General features: G+C 48.6%; 1 protein-coding gene across 3 annotated transcripts in view; it reads left to right on the plus strand.

Annotated features, from left to right (window-relative positions):
• The window catches only part of NDST1 (N-deacetylase and N-sulfotransferase 1), a 121,034-nt gene that overhangs the window by 92,881 nt on the left and 9,461 nt on the right, over positions 1 to 18,692 (plus strand). For all 3 annotated transcript variants that reach the window (XM_061151741.1, XM_061151739.1, XM_061151740.1), the window contains 10 exons: positions 2,693 to 2,847; positions 3,506 to 3,691; positions 5,466 to 5,594; positions 6,411 to 6,593; positions 10,407 to 10,503; positions 11,693 to 11,816; positions 13,778 to 13,952; positions 16,216 to 16,386; positions 17,018 to 17,127; positions 18,499 to 18,601. In XM_061151741.1, the coding sequence (XP_061007724.1) occupies positions 2,693 to 2,847; positions 3,506 to 3,691; positions 5,466 to 5,594; positions 6,411 to 6,593; positions 10,407 to 10,503; positions 11,693 to 11,816; positions 13,778 to 13,952; positions 16,216 to 16,386; positions 17,018 to 17,127; positions 18,499 to 18,601 (1,433 nt within the window). The remainder of the gene's footprint in view (positions 1 to 2,692; positions 2,848 to 3,505; positions 3,692 to 5,465; positions 5,595 to 6,410; positions 6,594 to 10,406; positions 10,504 to 11,692; positions 11,817 to 13,777; positions 13,953 to 16,215; positions 16,387 to 17,017; positions 17,128 to 18,498; positions 18,602 to 18,692) is intronic.

An 18,692-nucleotide genomic window follows, 5' to 3' on the forward strand; every position in this document is an offset into this window, starting at 1 on the left:
AGTCCTGGGACCTCTGCTGAATTTCCCAAATTTGTTGGTATATTGAATGCAGCACTTTAACAGCATCATCTTTTAGGATTTTAAATAGTTCATCTGGAATTCCATCACCTCCACTAGCTTTGTTTGTAGTAATGCTTCCTGAGACCCTTCCTAAAAGAGTGTTGTAAATAGCATATGTATATATGGGTCTTATTTTTGTATCCATTCAGCCAATTTATGTCTTTTGGTTTGAGCATTTAATCCTTTTACATTTAAGGTAATTATCAATATGTATGCTGTTAATGCCATTTTGTTAGTTGTTAGTTAGATGTATTTCTAAAGTTTTTTTTTCCTTTCCTCTTTTGTTCTTTTCTCTTGTGATTTGATGTCTATCTTTACTGTTGTATTTGGATTACTTTTCCTTTTTTGTGTCTGTATCTTTTGTAGATTTTGTGTGTATTTGTGTGGCTTCCCTGAGGTTTTGATATAATAGTCTACATATACACAAGATTGTTTTAAGTTGCTGGTCTCTTAATTTCCAATATTCTTTATTTGTACTCTCCTCTTTTCTCGATTGCTGGTTTGATATTAGATTTGTATATGAATAATTTCCTACTTTTACTTTGTTTGCCTAACAGTGAGCTTTCCCATTTTGTAATTTTCCCGATTCTTGTTGTGGCCCTTTATTTTCTGCCTAAAGAAGTTCCTTTAAGATTTGTTGTAAGGCTGATTTGGTGGTACTGAATTCTCTTAGCTTATGCTTGTCTGTAAAGCTTTTGATTTCTCCATTGAATCTGAATGAAAGCCTTGCTGGATAAAGTATTCGTGGCTGTAGGTGTCTCCCTTTTATCACTTTAAGTATAGTGTGCCATCCCTTCTGGCCTCCAGAGTTTCTGCTGAAAAATCAGCTGATAACTCAATGGGAGTCTCCTTGTATGTTATTTGTTGCTTTTTGTTTTTAATATTTTTTTGTTTTTCTTTTAATTTTTGTCTGTTTTATTAATATGTGTTGGAGGGGTTTATGGTCCTCCTTAGGTTTATGTCTTATGGGATTCTAATGTGCTTTCTGAACTTGGTTTATTAGTTTCTCATGTTAGGAGACTTCTCAGCTATAGTCTGTTCATATATTCTCAGTCCCTTTCTCTCTCTCTTCCTTCGGGACCCTAAAAGGGAATGTTGGTATATTTAATATTATCCCAGAAGTTTCTGAGACTGTCCTCATTTCTTTTAGTTTTTTCTTTATTCTGTTCCATGGCTGTGATTTCTATCATTCTGTCTTTCCACTGACTTCTTCTGACTCAGTTATTCTGCTATTGATTTCTTCTAGTGTATTTTTCATTCCAGTTATTGTATTGTTTTCATCTCTGTTTGTTCTTTAAATCTTCTAGCTCTTTGTTAAACATCTTTTGTATTTTAATGATCTATGCCTCCATTCTTTTTCTGATATTTTGAATCATGCTTTCTATCGTTACTCTAAAGTCTTATTCCTTGGTGGCTCAGACAGTAAATTATCTGCCTACAATGAGAGAGACTTGGGTTTGATCCCTGGGTTGGGAAGATCCCCTGGAGAAGGAAATGACAACCCACTCCAGTATTCTTGCCTGGAGAATTCCATGGACAGAGGAGCCTGACAGGCTACAGTCCGTGGCATTGCAAAGAGTCAGACAAGGTTGAGCAACTCACACTTTGGCATCTTCAAGTTCTTCTACAGGTTGGTTGCCTATCTCCACTTCATTTAGTTGTTCTTGTGGGTATTTATCCTGTTCTCTGCCTGGAACGAGTTTATTTTCATGTCTTAAGGGTTGAGGTTGAAGGCTGAGGGCTGTCTGGTTCATACTTGCCCTCCTCTTGGTGACTTTCCCTTGTTCCTCACATGCTACCCTTCAGACTGGGCAGGAGGGAACAGCTCCTGAGTGGTCATCTGTAGTGAGTATTCACTTGAGCTGCCTTCTGCTTGGGCCACGGTAAGGACAGCCTCTCTTAAATTCTAGGCAAACCCTGCTAGTCTGCAGCTCTGGGAGGAAAGTCTGTGGCTTAGCTCCAAAGCCAAATAAGAGCAACACTGGGTGGTTTGTTGGTAATTTTATATTCTTAACCCTTAACAGGACTTCCCAGCTGGCACTAATGGTACAGAATCTGCCTGCTGATGCAGGAGACACAAGAGATGCAGGTTCCATCTCCTGGAGTAGGAAATGGCAACCTGCTGTAGTATTGTTGCCTGGAAAATTCCATGGAGAGAGGAACCTGGCAGGCTACAGTCCATTGGGTTGCAAAGAGTCAGACATGATTGGGCACATGCACATGACCCTTAGCATATCAGAGGTAGTTGTGGTGATGTACACAAGACAGCTTAAACATCCTGTATATATACGGAGAACATCTATAATAAGTAAAAGACAAGTAACCCAATAGAAAAACAGGAATAAAATCACAGCAAGCAAGTCAGAGCTAGAGGAAACCCTTGGGATCGTTGTATCTGAACTGCATATTGCACAGATAGGCCTTGAGGGCCCAAATACGGGGAGAACTTGGTCGGAGTCATCCACTGAGTCAAGGCCACATGGTCCCAGGGCCTGGACTAGGGCTCTGTCTCTGCTGCCCTGCAGCTCATAGAATTGCTCTGAGCGACTCTGGGTGGCAGTGGCCTTCCACGCCCATCCCCGGGCCTCGAGGCAGTTGGGCTGGGCTGAGCTGCCTGTGCTTTGGGCTGTAGGTACCGACGCTGAGGACGCGGGGGACGACCTGCTGCTGTCATACGTGAAGGAGTTCTGGTGGTTCCCCCACATGTGGAGCCACATGCAGCCCCACCTTTTCCACAACCAGTCCGTGCTGGCTGAGCAGATGGCCCTGAACAAGAAGTTCGCTGTCGTGAGTAAGATTCCCTGCAGGGCAGAGTTGGGTGGGCTCGGGGCTGGACTGGGGGTCAGAACTGCTGGCCTCCCGCTGCTTTTGCAGTTCCATGTGACAGCTTTTTATTAACATCTTTATAGCCACTGTCTCACTGAAGCCTCACTGATACCCAAGAACCCGGTATCTCAATAGCGTCATTTTAGACAAGAAAAGGAAGCTCAGGGAAGCCACCCCAGCTTATAAGAGGTCTAACCAGGACTTAAACCCAGGACTGTTGGCTTCCGGAGCCCAAGCTCTTGTCTTGAGGCTAGACTAGGAGCCCTGGACAGCTGGAAGAGGTACCCAGCAAGGAGAGAATGAGGCCTGTGCCGACGCCTCCTGAGCCACCAGCCAGTCATAGAGACCACGAAGGCAGAGTGGTGCCCATCCTTGCTCCTCACTCCTGGTGCAGAAGGAAGTGAATGCTGGGCTGAGAGCGGGAGTCCCAGCTTGGCTGGTGCTTTCCTCTGAGACTCTGGGCCCCGAGCCTCAGCTTCTCCATCTGCACCTCGAGGTCTCGGACCTGTTGCCCTGCCGTCCTAGTCTCTGATTTCTCTCCCCTGCCCTACAAAGGGGAAGTAAGGCCCAGAGGAGCAGGAACCCTGTGCTCACCCTGCCCTGGCCCTCCTCTCCCCAGGAGCACGGCATTCCCACAGACATGGGGTATGCGGTGGCACCCCACCACTCGGGCGTGTACCCCGTGCATGTGCAGCTCTACGAGGCTTGGAAGCAGGTGTGGAACATCCGCGTGACCAGCACAGAGGAGTACCCCCACCTGAAGCCAGCCCGCTACCGTCGCGGTTTCATCCACAACGGCATCATGGTGAGTGCGGCCCGGAGCCTGAGAGGCAGGACTTTGGGGACCTGGTTAGGGGTTTCTGCTGTCCCCTCTGTCACCTGAGGCTTCCTATCCCAGGGAGGGAGGCTGCCTGCCTGCCTCTTTAGTGAGAGACTCTTATGCTTTTGTGACAGGATCAGGTGGATGAACATTTTTTAAGAGGCCTCTAGTGAGGCCCTGGGACAGGCCTCTGTCTCATCCATTAGTTGGCTTACGTAAAATGTGTCTGTCCCTTTTTTATACACTGGGAATACTGAAATGCACAAAGTCAACAGAAGTCCCCACCTTTGTAGACCTGACATTCTAGTGACAGGAGACAGTGCATTCATAACTGTGTAAAGTACATAATGGTCAGATGGTATAAGTGCTGTGGAGAAAAATCAAAGAGGGGATGGAGATAGGGTGTGCTCAGAAGAGGAGAGGGCTTCCCAGGTGGCGCTAGGGGTAAAGAACCTACCTGCCAGTGCAGGGAGACATAAGAGGCACAGCTTTGATCCCTGGGTCAGAAAGATCCCTGAAGGAGGGCCTGGCAAGCCAGTCCAGTATTCTTGTCTGGATAATCCCATGGACAGAGGAGCCTGGCAGGCTATGGTCCATAAGAATTGCCGAGTCAGACATGACTGAAGCGACTTAGCATGCATGCAGGAAGAGAAGAAGCTTAAACAAGATGGTTAGGGAGAGCCTTTCTGGGGATGGAGCCATGCTGCTACACGAGGCAGAGCATGCATGGCAGAGAAAACAAGTGCAAAGGCCCTGAGGCAGGCTTGTGCCAGGTGGCTTTGGGGACCAACTAACAGGCAACTATGGCTGGAAGGGACAAGTTGGGACGTGGCAGGAGATGAAGTCAGAAGGGTGATTGGTGGACCAGGTCATGCAGGGCAACACAACACCCCTGGATGGACTTTAGCTTTTAGTCTGTGTTGGGAGGGTTTTGAATGGAGTGCTCTGATGACCTGACTCATATATTAAAAGGATTTCCATCATTCTGGCTCCTAGAGGATAAAGTGGGGAGCCAGTGGAGGCTGCTCCAGTCTTCTAGTTGAGGTACAGTGGCTTGGCCCCGGGTGCAGTGCTAGAATGTGATCAGATTCTGGGCTCATTTAGTAGTTAGAGCATACAGGAACTGCTGATGAGTTGGATATAGCATGTGAAAGAGAAGAAGATTACTCTGTTTTTGACCTCAGCCCCTGGAGTGGCTGGACAGTTCTCATCAGTCCAGATGGGCAGCTGTGGGAAGGCCAGAGTCACACCTCCATCCATCTGTCCACTGACCTCCTCCTTTCAGGCATTCCTACTGACTCTGGGGATGAGGTGGTGACAGAGAGGGTGAGTTCTCTACTCTCCTGGATCACATAAGAAACAGCTAAACCAGTGCACAGCCGAGAATGCCATGAGGCAAGTGCTAAAGCCAGGAGAGAAGTCACAGAGCGTGCCTGGGGGCACTGCTCTAGAGAGGAACAGGGCCCTTGTGGGCACACAGGCCGGGCTGCCAGAAAGATTCCCCCTTGCCAGTCCCTAATACCTTGGAGTCTGCTCATTTTGTACAGAGAAGTATGAAAAGAGTTTACATATGTAAACTGGCAAGGCCGGGTGGGCTCACTTGGGGGACTGTCACGGGCTGCAGACCTTCTTTGGTGGGGAAGACCCCCAAGGGTGGGGGCCGTGTGGTCACACAGGAGGCTGCCTCTCTGAGGAGACACCCTGCCTGCCGCCATCCGGACCTGGAGAAGCCATAGCTCCTCTCCCGCCCCATCCCCAGGTCCTCCCGCGGCAGACCTGTGGCCTCTTCACACACACCATCTTCTACAACGAGTACCCGGGTGGCTCCAGTGAGCTGGACAAGATCATCAATGGGGGCGAGCTCTTCCTCACCGTGCTCCTGAACCCTGTGAGTGCTCCACAGCCCGTGGCTGGCGGTGAGGAGGGGCTGCTGGACCGCCATCCCCGGGGGAGGGTAGGAGCAGGTGTGCAGCTGGGAGTTAGAAAACCCTCATTCCAGCTCTGGCCCTGTCCCCACTTGCTGTGTGACCTTGGTAGAGAATCTGAGCAGTCTTTGTTTCCTTTTATCATCTTGCACTTCTGTACAATAGAGTTGGCATTTTTGTCCATGTTATTATTTCCAGTCCTTGTGTGTGTATAAATATATGAATATTGCATATTAACATACATAATAAACTGAATATGTTAAACGATATATCATTATATATCTGTATACATTTATATATATGTACTGATATATATAATTTAAAAGGCACTCGCTATAGATGTAGAGTGCATTTCATCTCTTTTCCTGGGCCTCTCTTTATCTGTAAAATGGAAATAATCATCTGTGCTTTGATAATATTAGATAGATAGCAAGTGGTGGTGTTATCAGCTTTGGGGGGTAACTGTGTATTCCTTACGTTTCATGTACCCCCTCACCTTCCTGCCAAAAGAGTACAAAAGAGCACCCACGTGTCTGCACAGGAGGTCAGCTTCCCTTTTGGGGCTGCTGTCTTTGGTGTCAGTCAGACTGGATTCACCGGGTGCACCTAGTCCACAGTCACGTGGCGAGTTTACCAATGGCCCTGGTGAACCGTGGACTGGTCATCGAGCAGCACTATAAGCTTAAGCAAGGCCAGCGGGTCAGAAGTGGGGGTGAAGGTAGTGAAGGAGGCTTCTGAGGCTGACAGCCCCTGCCTCCCATCTTCCCTCCCTGGAGCAGATCAGCATCTTCATGACACACCTGTCCAACTACGGGAATGACCGCCTGGGCCTGTACACCTTCAAGCACCTGGCGCGCTTCCTGCACTCCTGGACCAACCTCCGGCTGCAGACGCTGCCCCCGGTGCAGCTGGCCCAGAAGTACTTCCAGATCTTCTCCGAGGAGAAGGACCCGCTCTGGCAGGTGAGTGGGGCGGGCGGCCTGGGTACCTCATTGCAGGGAGGGAAGGCCCACCACCCACAGGTCTGCGCTTCAGGCACAGGCTCAGGGACTCGGTCCTCAAGCCCTCATACTCTCTCAAGTGTAAACTCAGGTGTATACTTGCTCACCAGTGTGGGCGTTGTCACTTGTTCTTGTGCACATGAAACCTCCCATGCAGAACCTATGTGAATGCACACTCACACACAGCCTGTGAAAAACAGCAGCATAGAACTGCAGTGAACATGGTGTAAATGAGTGTGGAAAGCAGCTGCTGGCCTGCCTGGACTGTCTGTTACGTCCCTTCTCACTCCAGCAGGCTCTGAGCCCGGGAAAGGGGACCAGTCAGAGAGCTTAAGGGACAGTTCTTCGGGAAGTCTGCCCTAATTGTTCAGTTGCTCAGTCGTGTCCCACTCTTTGCAACCTCATGGACTGTGGCACGCCAGGCTTCCCTGTCCTTTGCTGTCTCCTGGAGTTTGCTCAAACTCATATCCATTGAATCAATGGATGATGCCTTCCAATCATCTCATCCTCTGTCACCCGCTTCTCCTCCTGCCCTCAATCTTTCCCAGCATCAGGGTCTCTTCCAATGAATCTGCTCTTCGCATCAGGTGGCCAAAGTATTTGAACTTCAGCATCAGTCATTCCAATGAATATTCAGGGTGATTTCCTTTAGGATTGACTGGTTTGATCTTCTTGCAGTCCAAAGGACTCTCTAGAGTCTTTTCCAGCACCACAGTTCGAAAGCATCAGTTCTTGGGCCCTCAGCCTTCTTTATGATCCAGCTGTCACATTCATTCATGACTACTGAATAAACCTTAGCTTTGACTGTATGGACCTTTGTTGGCAAAGTGATGTCTCTGTCATTTAATACACTGTTAGGTTTGTCATGACTTTCTCCCAAGGAGCAAGTGTCTTTTAATTTCATGGCTGCGGTCACCATCCCAAGTGATTTTAGAGCTCAAGAAAATAGTCTGTTACTATTTCCATTTTTTCCCTATCTATTTGCCATGAAGTGATGGGACTGGATGCCTTGATCATAATTTTTTGAATGTTGAGTTTTAAATCAGCTTTTTCACTCTCCTCTTTTGCCTTCATCAAGAGGCTTTTTAGTGCCTCTTTGCTTTCTGCCATTAAGGTGGTGTCATCTGCATATCCCAGCGATCTTGATTCCAGCTTGTGCTTCATCCAGCCCAGCATTTTGTGTGGTATACTCTGCGTGTAAGTTAAATAAGCAGGGTGACAATATACAGCCTTGACGTACTCCTTTCCCAATTTTGAACCAGTCCATTGTTTCATGTCCAGTTCTAACTGTTGCTTCTTGACCTGCATACAGGTTTCTCAGGAGGCAGGTTAGGTGGTCTGGTATTTCCACAGTTTGTTGTGATCCACACAGTCAAAGGCTGTAGTGTAGTCAATGAAGCAGTAGTAGATGTTTTTCTGGTTTTTCCTTTTCTTTTTCTATGATCAACAAATGTTGGTAATGTGATCTCTGGTTCCTCTCCTTTTTCTAAATCCAGCTTGTACATCTGGAAGTTCTCGATTCATGTACTGTTGAAGCCTAGCTTGAAGGATTTTGAGCATTGCATTGCTAGCATGTGCAATGAATGCAATTTTGCGGGAGTTAGAACATTCTTTGGCATTGCGCTTCTTTGAGATTGGAATGGAAACCAACCTTTTCCAGTCCTGTGGCCCCTGCTGAGTTTTCCAAATTTGCTGGCATTTTGAGTGCAGGATTTTAACAGCATCATCTTTTAGGATTTGAAATAGCTCAGCTGGAATTCCATGACCTCTACTAGCTTTGTTCATAGTAATGCTTCCTGAGGCCCACTTTACTTCACACTCCAGGATGTCTGGCTCTACCTGAGTGATCACACCATTGTGGTTATTGGGTCATTAAGACCTTATTTGTACAGTTCTGTGTATTCTTGCCACCTCTCCTTAATCTCTTCTGCTTCTATTAGATCCATACCATTTCTGTCTTTTATTGTGACCATCTTTGCATTAAATGGTTCCCTTAGTATCTCTAATTTTCTTGAAGAGATCTCTAGATTTCCCATTCTATTGCTTTCCTCTGTTTCTTTGCATTGTTCACTTAAGGCTTTCTTATCTCTCCTTGCTATTCTTTGAAACTCTGCATTCAGGTGGGTGTATCTTTCCTTTTCTCCTTTCCCTTCTCTTCTTTTCTCAGCTATTTATAAGGCATCCTCAGACAACCATTTTGCCTTTTTGCATTTCTTTTTCTTGGGGATGGTTTTGATCACTGTCTCCTGTGCAGTGTTATGAACCTCTATCCATAGTTCGTCAGGCACTCTGTCAGATCTAATCCCTTGAATCTATTTGTCATTTCCACTGTATAATCATAAGGGATTTGATCTAGGTTATATCTGAATTGCCTAGTGCTTTTCCCTACCTCTTCAACTTAAATCTGAATTTAGCAATAAGGAGTTCATGATCTGAGCCACAGTCAGCTCCTGGTCTTGTTTTTGCTGCCTGTATAGAGCATCTCCATTTTTGGCTGCAAAGAATATAATCAGTCTGATTTTGATCTTGACTTTCTGGTGATGTCCATGTGTAGAGTCGTCTCTTGTGTTGTTGGAAGAGAGTGTTGGCTATGACCAGTGTGTTGTCTTGGCAAAACTGTTAGCCTTTGCCCTGCTTCATTTTGTACTCCAAGGCCAAACTCGCCTGTTACTTAAGGTGTCTCTTGACTTCCTACTTTTGCATTCCACTTCCCAGTGATGAAAAGGACATCTTTTTTTGGTGTTCTAAAAGATCTTATAGGTCTTCATAGAACTGTTGAAGTTCATCTTCTTCAGCATTAGTGGTTGGGGCATAGACTTGGATTGCTGTGATGCTGAATGGTTTGCCTTGGAAATGAACCAAGATCTTTCTGTTGTTTTTGAGATTGCACCCAAGTACTGCATTTTGGACTCGTTCTTTGGTTATGAGGCTACTCCATTTCTTCTAAGGGATTCTTGCCCACAGTAGTAGATATAATAGTCATCTGAATTAAATTCACCCATTCCTATCATTTTAGTTCACTGACTAAGATGTTGATGTTCACTCTTGCCATCTCCTACTTGACCATGTGCAGTTTACCTTGATTCATGTACCTAATGTTCCAGGTTCCTGTGCAATATTGTTCTTTACTGCATCAGACTTTAATTTCACCACCAGACACTTCCGCAACTGAGCATCATTTCCACGTTGGCTGTTTGCACCAGTGGGGACTGTCAAAAACTAGGAGCAGAAGCTTGAATTGATGGTTTCACAGTTCAGGCCAGGAGTCCACAACCTAGCTTTTAAGCCAGTATGGCCTGTGGTCTATTTTTGTACATTTTTATTGGCACATGGCCATACTCATTCTTGTACATACTGTCTGTGACTACTTTCAAGCTCCAATAGCAGAGTTGAGTGGTTGTGACAGACCGGATAGTACCCAAGCCTAAAATATGTAATAAACATTTCAAAAGATTTACTATACTTCATAAAGTTTTCTGACCTCTTGCTGAACTTTTAAAGTCAACAGTAGGAGCCTGTGAGCTCCTGTTATGCGCCAAGTGCTGGGGTGAGCATTTTTTAAGGCTTTGTCTGGGAGCAGGAGACTGACCAGAAATGGATGCTGCCTCCCAGTAGCTCAGTGTCCTGAGGTGGGGATGTGACAAGGACATGTGTAGTTACACTTGTCACTCAGGGCTGTCAGAGCCACACATCCATGTGCAGTGGGAGTCTGGAATCCGTTCACTGAGTCCGTTCTTCTGCCCCGCCCTGACATCTCTTCCACTGTCATTTTAGGATCCCTGCGAAGACAAACGCCATAAGGACATCTGGTCCAAGGAGAAGACGTGTGACCGCTTCCCAAAGCTCCTCATCATTGGCCCCCAGAAAACAGGCAGGTCTCTCCACTCTTGACCGGCTTCCCTGACTGTCTTGACAGCTTCCCCTGCTGTCCCAGCCACAGAATTCTGGAGACCGTCGTGCCCTGGTTCCACTCCCCAGTAATCTACACCCTCTTTCCCAGGAAGTGGGACTGAAGCTGGGGTGACCATGAGTTGCCCGTCAGTGTGGAGGTGGGAAGGGTAGAGGTTAGGCACTGAATTCTCCTATTGTGAACCACAGCCTCAGGGAGCTCTCTTGGTGTCCTCTTGGGGGTTTCTGAGTCCAAGCAGAGAAGCCTAGATCAGATGCTGTGCAAGACTGAGCCAGTGCCTGGCAAAACTGGATCAGGGCAAAGAGGACTGACAAGTCAGTCATGTCTGCAGTGGTGACACGCCCACTGTATGGTATGGATGGCTATTCCCATGTTACAGACAAAATGCTCAAGGCTCGCAGAACTTGTCACTTTCTCTAACACATTAGTTAGGAGATGGCATATCCAGGTCTGGGACTCTGGTCTCTGTGCCCCCGAAATATATACTCTGAACCACCGAACCCTGTAGTCTCTTCTCTTCTGAAAGCTCTCATTAGAGCATGTTAACTGTAGATCCGTGTAGGAAAGGAATGGACTCTCTGAAGGGAGGGGGTCAGCCCTGTACTGTCGAATGGGGAGGGAATGTGAGTGAAGGAAGGGCATTCAAACAGGAGGCATCTGGGCCAGATGTCTTAGCCCTTCAAGAATTTCACACCAGCAGACTGGCGAGTCTGGAACTCTCTTGTCCTTGAGTTCCTCCCAAGTGCCAGAGAGGACCCGAGGCCCAGGGCCTGAAGGGGCCAGCAGAAACCGTCTTGTTCGGGGTTTTGAGGGGACAGTAATCAAGTGGATGTGAATGCCGGGGTACAGTGCTGAGAAGGATTCTGAGGTCAAGTCTTTGTGATGAAGAATGTTGTGATAGGCTAGTCATGTCTGCAGTGGATTCAAGAGTTGGGGTGCCCATCTGCAAACTCTGTATTTGCCTGTCCTGAGTTTCGTATGAAACTCTCCCTCATGGTAGAGATGAAGAAACTAAACCCAGAGAAGAGAAGGGACTTTTCCAGTGTCTCCCAGTGAGTAACGGAGATCCAGGACCAGAACTCAGGATTTCAGACTCTGTCTTTTCGCTGGGGGCCTGGGCCCAGGTCTCACCTGCCTTCCTTCCCTGCAGGCACCACGGCCCTCTATCTGTTCCTGGGCATGCACCCCGACCTCAGCAGCAACTACCCCAGCTCCGAGACCTTTGAGGAGATCCAGTTTTTTAACGGCCACAACTATCACAAAGGCATTGACTGGTGAGTGGGTCTTTCTGTCAGCAGTGGGACAGGATGGCCGCCATGGAGGCTGCCAAGGAGGAGGTCTGCTGAGGCCACAGCAGGAAGCAGCTGGCGCTTGCTCACACGCAGCCAGTTCCTGTAAACAGGGACAAAGTGCAGTGACCCTTGAGTCATGATGTTGGAGCCTGCACATAGATGGGACACTGATGAGGAAGCCCTTTGCCCCTTTATATTATTGCCTGGACTCAGGGAATACCAGAAGTCAGAGTCCGTCCCCTTCCTTGCCTTCATGAGTCCAAGAAGAGAAGAGGGACATGCCTGAGGCCCTGAGAGCTGAGGACAGAGCAGGGGTTAAAATCCAGGTGTTCGGACCAGAAAGCTGGCCCTTTCCACTGTGTATGGCTGACCGTGTAGCAGGAGGCGATCTTGTGAGCCCTTCAGAGGCGGCTCGTTAAGTCTTCAGGGAATCTCCTGGGAATGTGGCTGGAATTGCAGATTCCTACCAGAAGCTGTCACCAGAGGCTCCCTCAGGGTGTGGGTGCTAGTGGGGATGGTTTCACACTGTTTCTTGTTTGCCTCTCTCTCATCTTTTCTAACCTTATACATGCGTTGCTCTTTTTTATTATTTTTATGTCTGTGGTTTACCTGAGTAGAGACCTCATGGGTGTTATTCTGTTTGTTTTTTGGTGTTTCTCTGTGTATTCCATCAGCCTCTTTCTATTTCTTTCTTTCAATCATCTGTCAGGCAATCTAGCTTTCGTTTACTCTCTCCGATACTGCCACAGTCTCTTATCTAAAATCCATTGTAACCAGATACATGATTGGAAGTCACCTCTTTATGGATTTAGAGAGACATAATATATTTAACAGCACCTTCACCAAAGTCTGGGGCAGCACCCATTAGCAAGTTTATTAATGTATCTGTAGCAAAGTATGTGTATATCTGTAGCAAAGTATATGCCAAGTAAGATTCTAAGTCAAGGTTTGCTGCCAGATGGCTTTGCTACAAACTTAGCAAAAAAGCTTCTTTCTCAGAGCTTTCTCCATTTAGGTATAACAAACAATGAATTGTGAACATAAAGGTGCTATTTTGTAAAGAAATTTTGGACATGTGAGAGAACTAGCAATTTCTCAGCTCCACTCCAAATATTTTGTTTGTAGGGGTACAGAAATCCCCCAGGCCCCCAGGTAACTGAATTCTGATAAATGGGTCCCTGGGACCACCCAGGAGAAACCTCGCCTCACAGGATAGAGTAGGGCTCCTATGCCCTTAACTATGATGGGCTTTGTGGGCTTTGGTTCCCAGAAACTTCCGAAGCTGTAGCTCCATCTTGCATGAGTAGGTGCCCCTGGGAGGGTCTGGAGTGTTTATTTGGTTTTCTGAGGAGCCCTCAACCTAGAGGAGATCTCAGAGGACTGGTGTGGACAGTCACTCTGAGTGGGATGTGGGAGGTTCATCTGGGAAGCTGTCAGGTTCACCCATAGGAGGCGGGCGGAGTGTGGGGGGACAGATGGCAGGCAGTCAATCGCCTCCCCTCCTTGTCTGCTGGTCTACAGTAACAGCTTAGAAAGTACCATCAGGTCAGGAAGGAAACCCTGCAGCCTGGAGGCAGCAGAGGGCGTCCTTCCCCTCAGTGCTGGGTTTCCTGGTCAGAAGCGTCCCCGCTCGCCCCCTTGTGGCAGTAAGGGTTAGGGCCCTGTCAGTTTCACTGTGGGAGCATCCCATTTAAGAAGAAAAGATCCTCCTGATCCCAGGGTCTCCCCAAAAAAGAAACAAATTCATTAGAGGGAGTCTGCAAGTGGCCACTCTGTCTCGGATCCCGGCAGAAGTAAGTCCTTGTTAGACTGAGAGCAGTGTGCCTGCTTGCTTTCTCACGTTCCACCCCCTAGTGAACCCGGCCCAGGCCCTCCCAACTGCGTTTCTCAGGCCCTTCTCCTGAATCTTGCCTGTGAGCACCCCCTCTGTGGGCTTCCTGCAGGTACATGGAGTTCTTCCCTATCCCCTCCAACACCACCTCCGACTTCTACTTTGAGAAAAGCGCCAACTACTTTGATTCGGAAGTGGCTCCCCGGCGGGCAGCTGCCCTGTTACCCAAGGCCAAGGTCCTGACCATCCTCATCAACCCAGCGGACCGAGCCTACTCTTGGTACCAGGTGAGCTGGGGTGGGGCCCTGGGTAGTGGCACAGGCTGTGTCTACCACTCAGCCACTAATAAATATCAGCAAACATTTATCTTGCATCGTCTTTGTGCTCTTCCTCAGCTAGGCGCCTGCAGTGCACTGGTGGGTAAGAACAGGGTTCCTTCCACTGTGCTTCCAGCCCAGAGGAGGAGCCAGGCAGAAATTCATGCTGAATCCCAGCCAGGTTACCTGCTTGCCCTCCCAGCTTTATCTGGGGACCTGCCTCTGACTCTGATTTTCCAAGTAGAGGTAGAGGCTGGTTTCACTTGCTGAAGTCAGGATTTGGTGAATAGTGATCTGGGCTCATGCTAACTGTGGCCTCCTCACTGGGCTCGGAGTGGGGGTGGGAATTCAGAGGAGGACAGAACACAGGACCTGCCCTTCCTAGTGGAGGATGCAAATGCCTGATCAGGTAAGGAAGTTACCTAGACTGTGGTTCGTGCAGGAGATCGCAACTTCTAGTTGCTCCTTGACTGTGTAAGAACTAGACTTTTCTTTAATCTCAATGACCTGACTGAATTTTTTCTGAGCACCTTTCCACTGGGCTTATAGGAAAGCTTAGGCTCAGGTCTTTTGAGGGGGGTTCCTCTCCTACCTGCCAATCTTGCTGGAATTATGCTTATGCCAGGGTGGGAGGCTTCCTGCTCTAGAGCTGGTCCTGCTGCAGGCCTGGCCACCCTCTGAGCTTCCTCTCTGGGGCCTCATTGTGGCCATGGGCTGGTAGGAGGCCAGGTGCAGATCCCCCCCACAGACCTCTCCGCCTCCTCTCCCTCCAAGCCTGGTTACCCTCCCCATCTGGAGTGCAGGCCTACTCTTCTCACGACTTTCTGTCTATACCCCGACATTCTCCTTTTCTCTGGGAGAACGGAAGCCATTTCTCTTCGTGCCCTGCTGCCCCCCATGCTGTGCCCCGGCAGTGAGCAGAGACTGACCATCTGTATTCATGGGGGGCGGAAAGAGGAAGGAGAGGGAGGCAGAGGGAAAGCAGCCCTGGGTGGAGGCGCCCGGGCTCTGTCCTGATGCACCTCCTCCTCTAGAGGGCGGAGAGCTTTGTGTCTCCGCTCACAGACAAGAAGACCAAGGTTCATCAGGCCGGGTGACGAGCTCAAGTTCATGTGCTGGCATTTTGAACCCAGCTCCTCCAGGTCCAAGCCCCTGTTCTTTCTTCTGTCTGTGGCTGAGGCGGGATAAGAAGAAGGGGGGCTGATTCCTTCCAGGAGCGTCCAGGGAGGTTCTGGAAGGAGGGGAAGGATGGTGGCCTGCTTCAGAGGGGAGATCAGGAGGACGGGGGCTGTCCCCCAACCCCTGGCCCAGGCTGTGTGTGATGCTCAGTGAGGGTGTGGGGGTTTGTGAGGGTCACCCCTGGTGAACAGGCTCGCGATCTCTGGACTTTGGCACTCTGCAGATGCCGCCTGCCCGGGGCATTATTTCAGGTGCTTCAAACCTGGCGTTTCCCCTTTCCAGTTCTTTCCCAGTCCTTCTGTCTTAGTCTGCTTGGGCTGCCACAGCAAGTATTATAGATTGGGTGGCTTAAACAATAGCATGTTTTTTCTCACAGTCCTGAAGCCTAAAAATCTACGTCCAAGATTGAGGTACCAGTCGATCTGGTTCCTGGTGAGAGCTCCCTTCCTGGCTTTTAGACAGCCACCGTCTCACTGTGTCCTCTTGGCAAACAACCTCTGTGGTGTCTCTCCTTACAAGGGCGCCAATCCTATCACAGGGGCTCCGCCCGCCTGACTGCATCAGGGCTTAGAGCAGACATTTGTATCTGCCTCGTGTGTGAACACATAGCTTTATTTTATTGTATTTATGAATGATTATCTTTATTACCTTTATATATGACAACTGATTCTAGTTTTCCATCTGTGAAGGCAGTATTGAGTTTTATTTTGAAATACATTTATGTGAATAAGGAGTCCAAATAAAGAAAATTCTGTTGATTTGGCATGTACAGCTAGACATGGCAGAGACCACAGAGATGGTGTGAAGTGACCAGCATTTGGAAGCTCTGACTTAGTATGACTCCCATCTTGCAGAGATGGGGAAACTAGGGCTCCAGGGGGCTGTGACTTCCCTGAGGTCAAAGGGTAATGACAGGTAGAGCCAGATCTTGAGCCCAGGGCTCCTGGTTCCAGCTCGGCGTCTTCTGGCCACCTCCTAGTTACTGTCCCACAAAAGCCTCTCCCTTTGGTGCCTCCACGTGGCACACTGACCCTCTCTCCCTGCCCGTCTGCAGCACCAGCGAGCCCACGATGACCCGGTAGCCCTGAAGTACACTTTCCATGAGGTTATCACGGCTGGGCCCGACGCATCCTTGAAACTGCGCACCCTCCAGAACCGCTGCCTGGTCCCCGGCTGGTACGCCACCCACATCGAGCGCTGGCTCAGCGCCTTTCACGCCAACCAGGTAGGCCTGTCCCTGACCCTCGGAAGGGCAGCCATAGCACTGACTTGGGGCAGTTAACCGAGGGCCTCAAGATCTTTTACCAGTGACAGGGCCAGAAATGCGGTCGTTGGACACTTAGGTCTTTGGGATCTTCAGAGGTTTCAGTCTTGCTTATCCCAAGCCCTTGTCTCATCACAGCAGGCTCTGTAACCCTAAGGGGACCCAGAAAGCCCTGGAACAGGCTCTGGGAGGGAGGGAGAGCCCAGTTGGAGAGGTAAACAGGGCCAGGTTGCTGAGGCATTTTAAGGAAACCCTTGGTGGGTTTAGGCAGGAGAGTGACATGTAGAGAGAGAGGCAGAGAGGGAGGTGTCATGGGGCAGGAGGGAAAGGCAGGGTCTTGGTGATGGATTAAATGCTGGGAGAGGACGGCATCAGTCGGAAGAAGCTGGCAGAAGGCAGGGAGCAAGACTGCCCAGGGCTAAGGCACAGGGACGCTTCCTGTCCAAGGAGAAGGAGGAAGCACTCTATAGAGCGTAGGGTCCCCAACCCATAACCATGGCTGCTGACCCAGAAGACTGGGGGCCTGTTGGCCACTGGAGTGAAAACAGGTTCAGGTCACATTCTCCTTTTTTTTTTTTTTTTTTTTTCCCAGATTCTGGTCTTGGATGGCAAACTGCTGCGAACAGAACCTGCCAAAGTGATGGACACAGTGCAAAAGTTCCTTGGGGTGACAAACACCATTGACTACCACAAAATGTTGGCGTGAGTGTTATCTTGGCCTTTCAGCAGGGGGATGTCCTAAACAGGCACATGGGCCCAAAAGCCAGAGGCTGGAATGATTGGGAGAGAGACACAGATTAGAGTCAGCAAGTATGAGAAAGTATGTGTGGCCCTGATGGCAGTTTAGCAGAAAAGTTAATATGACTTGAGTCAAATAAACAAAGGTATTGACTCAAGAAAAAGGGAGGTGATGACTCTGTTCTCTTCTGGTAGTCCTTCCCCTAGGGTGTTCTTTTCAATCTGGACTGAACATTTTCAGAGTGTTCAAGTTAGACCAGTAATGAGCAACTCTAATACCCACGAGGGTTTCTTAGCATTAGTTTATGACCTAAATATAATTTAAGGAAAAAGATACTATAAATATTGTCAACAGTTAATTCTCATCACTTAAAACCCAATGCAAGGACACTGAGAATGCCCTCCCAAGATGAATAAGTGCCAGCCTGTGTTGAGGGACTCAGGGCTGAGGAGAGGCTGTCTTCGATGGTGAATCACAGACAGGTGACACACAGCTGGATGAGGGAGTCTCAGGAGGAGAAAGAAAGTCTCCTTCCCCAGCTACCTTCTTCAGAAAGCCCTGCAGCAAGAATATCCCCATCTCCCTACTTTGGAGGATGAAGGTAAAAAAGGGAAGTCAGTCCTTTGCTCTGAGGGTAGAGAGGAGCAGCAGCGAAGGGCATGGCTGTGGCAGCAGAGATGCCTGGGTGAGGATTCCAGACCCATTACTTCTTTAACTTTGGGACCTTGAACTTGTGTCTTAGTTCCTTCAAGCCTCACTTTCCTCCTCTGTAGGTTGGGGGTACAGGTAATAATAATTCCTACCTCCCGAGGGTCACTATCTTGTAGAGCTCTTGGCTCAGTGCGCCCAGCATGTACTAATCTCAGTAAATGACAGCTGCCCTCAGCATCACCATGCCTACCCTGTGATCCATTCAGAAACCCCCATCTCGCTCTACTGCCAGAAGGAAGCTCTGTTCTCCTGCTGTCCTTATGCCCAAGAATCTCCAGATAGTTGCTGATCTGGGACTGAATTCTGACGTCATTATGCCTCCCCTCCCGGTAACAGCACCTTTTCTCCCCGAAATACCCTGGAAGGCCCAGCATGTCTTCAGATTCTGAAGGCAGTCTTGCTTTGTCAGTTCTGGAGTTTACTAAACAACAGCAACTTTCCAGTGATACACATGCTTAAACACAATTGTAGATGGAGCATTTCTTGATAAAGATTGAATTTATTAAAAAGCAAAAGAACCCCCACTAAACGTTCTTCTCCTACTGGGTTCTCACCCCTGAGTTGGAGAGTTTCAGGAGGATTTCCAGGCTAAGGAAGGATGAAGGCTTTCCCTACCTCCACAGGTTTGATCCAAAGAAAGGATTCTGGTGCCAGCTGCTCGAAGGAGGAAAAACCAAGTGTCTAGGGAAAAGCAAGGGCCGGAAGTACCCGGAGATGGACTTGGATGTAAGTAGCAGACATGCTGCCTGTGGCAGGGGAATAAATGATGGGGGTTCTGTACTGGAGAGAAGCTTCTCTTTATCTGACACCCAGCGCT

Source organism: Dama dama, chromosome 9 (assembly GCF_033118175.1).
Source record: "Dama dama isolate Ldn47 chromosome 9, ASM3311817v1, whole genome shotgun sequence".
NCBI lineage: Eukaryota > Metazoa > Chordata > Mammalia > Artiodactyla > Cervidae > Dama > Dama dama.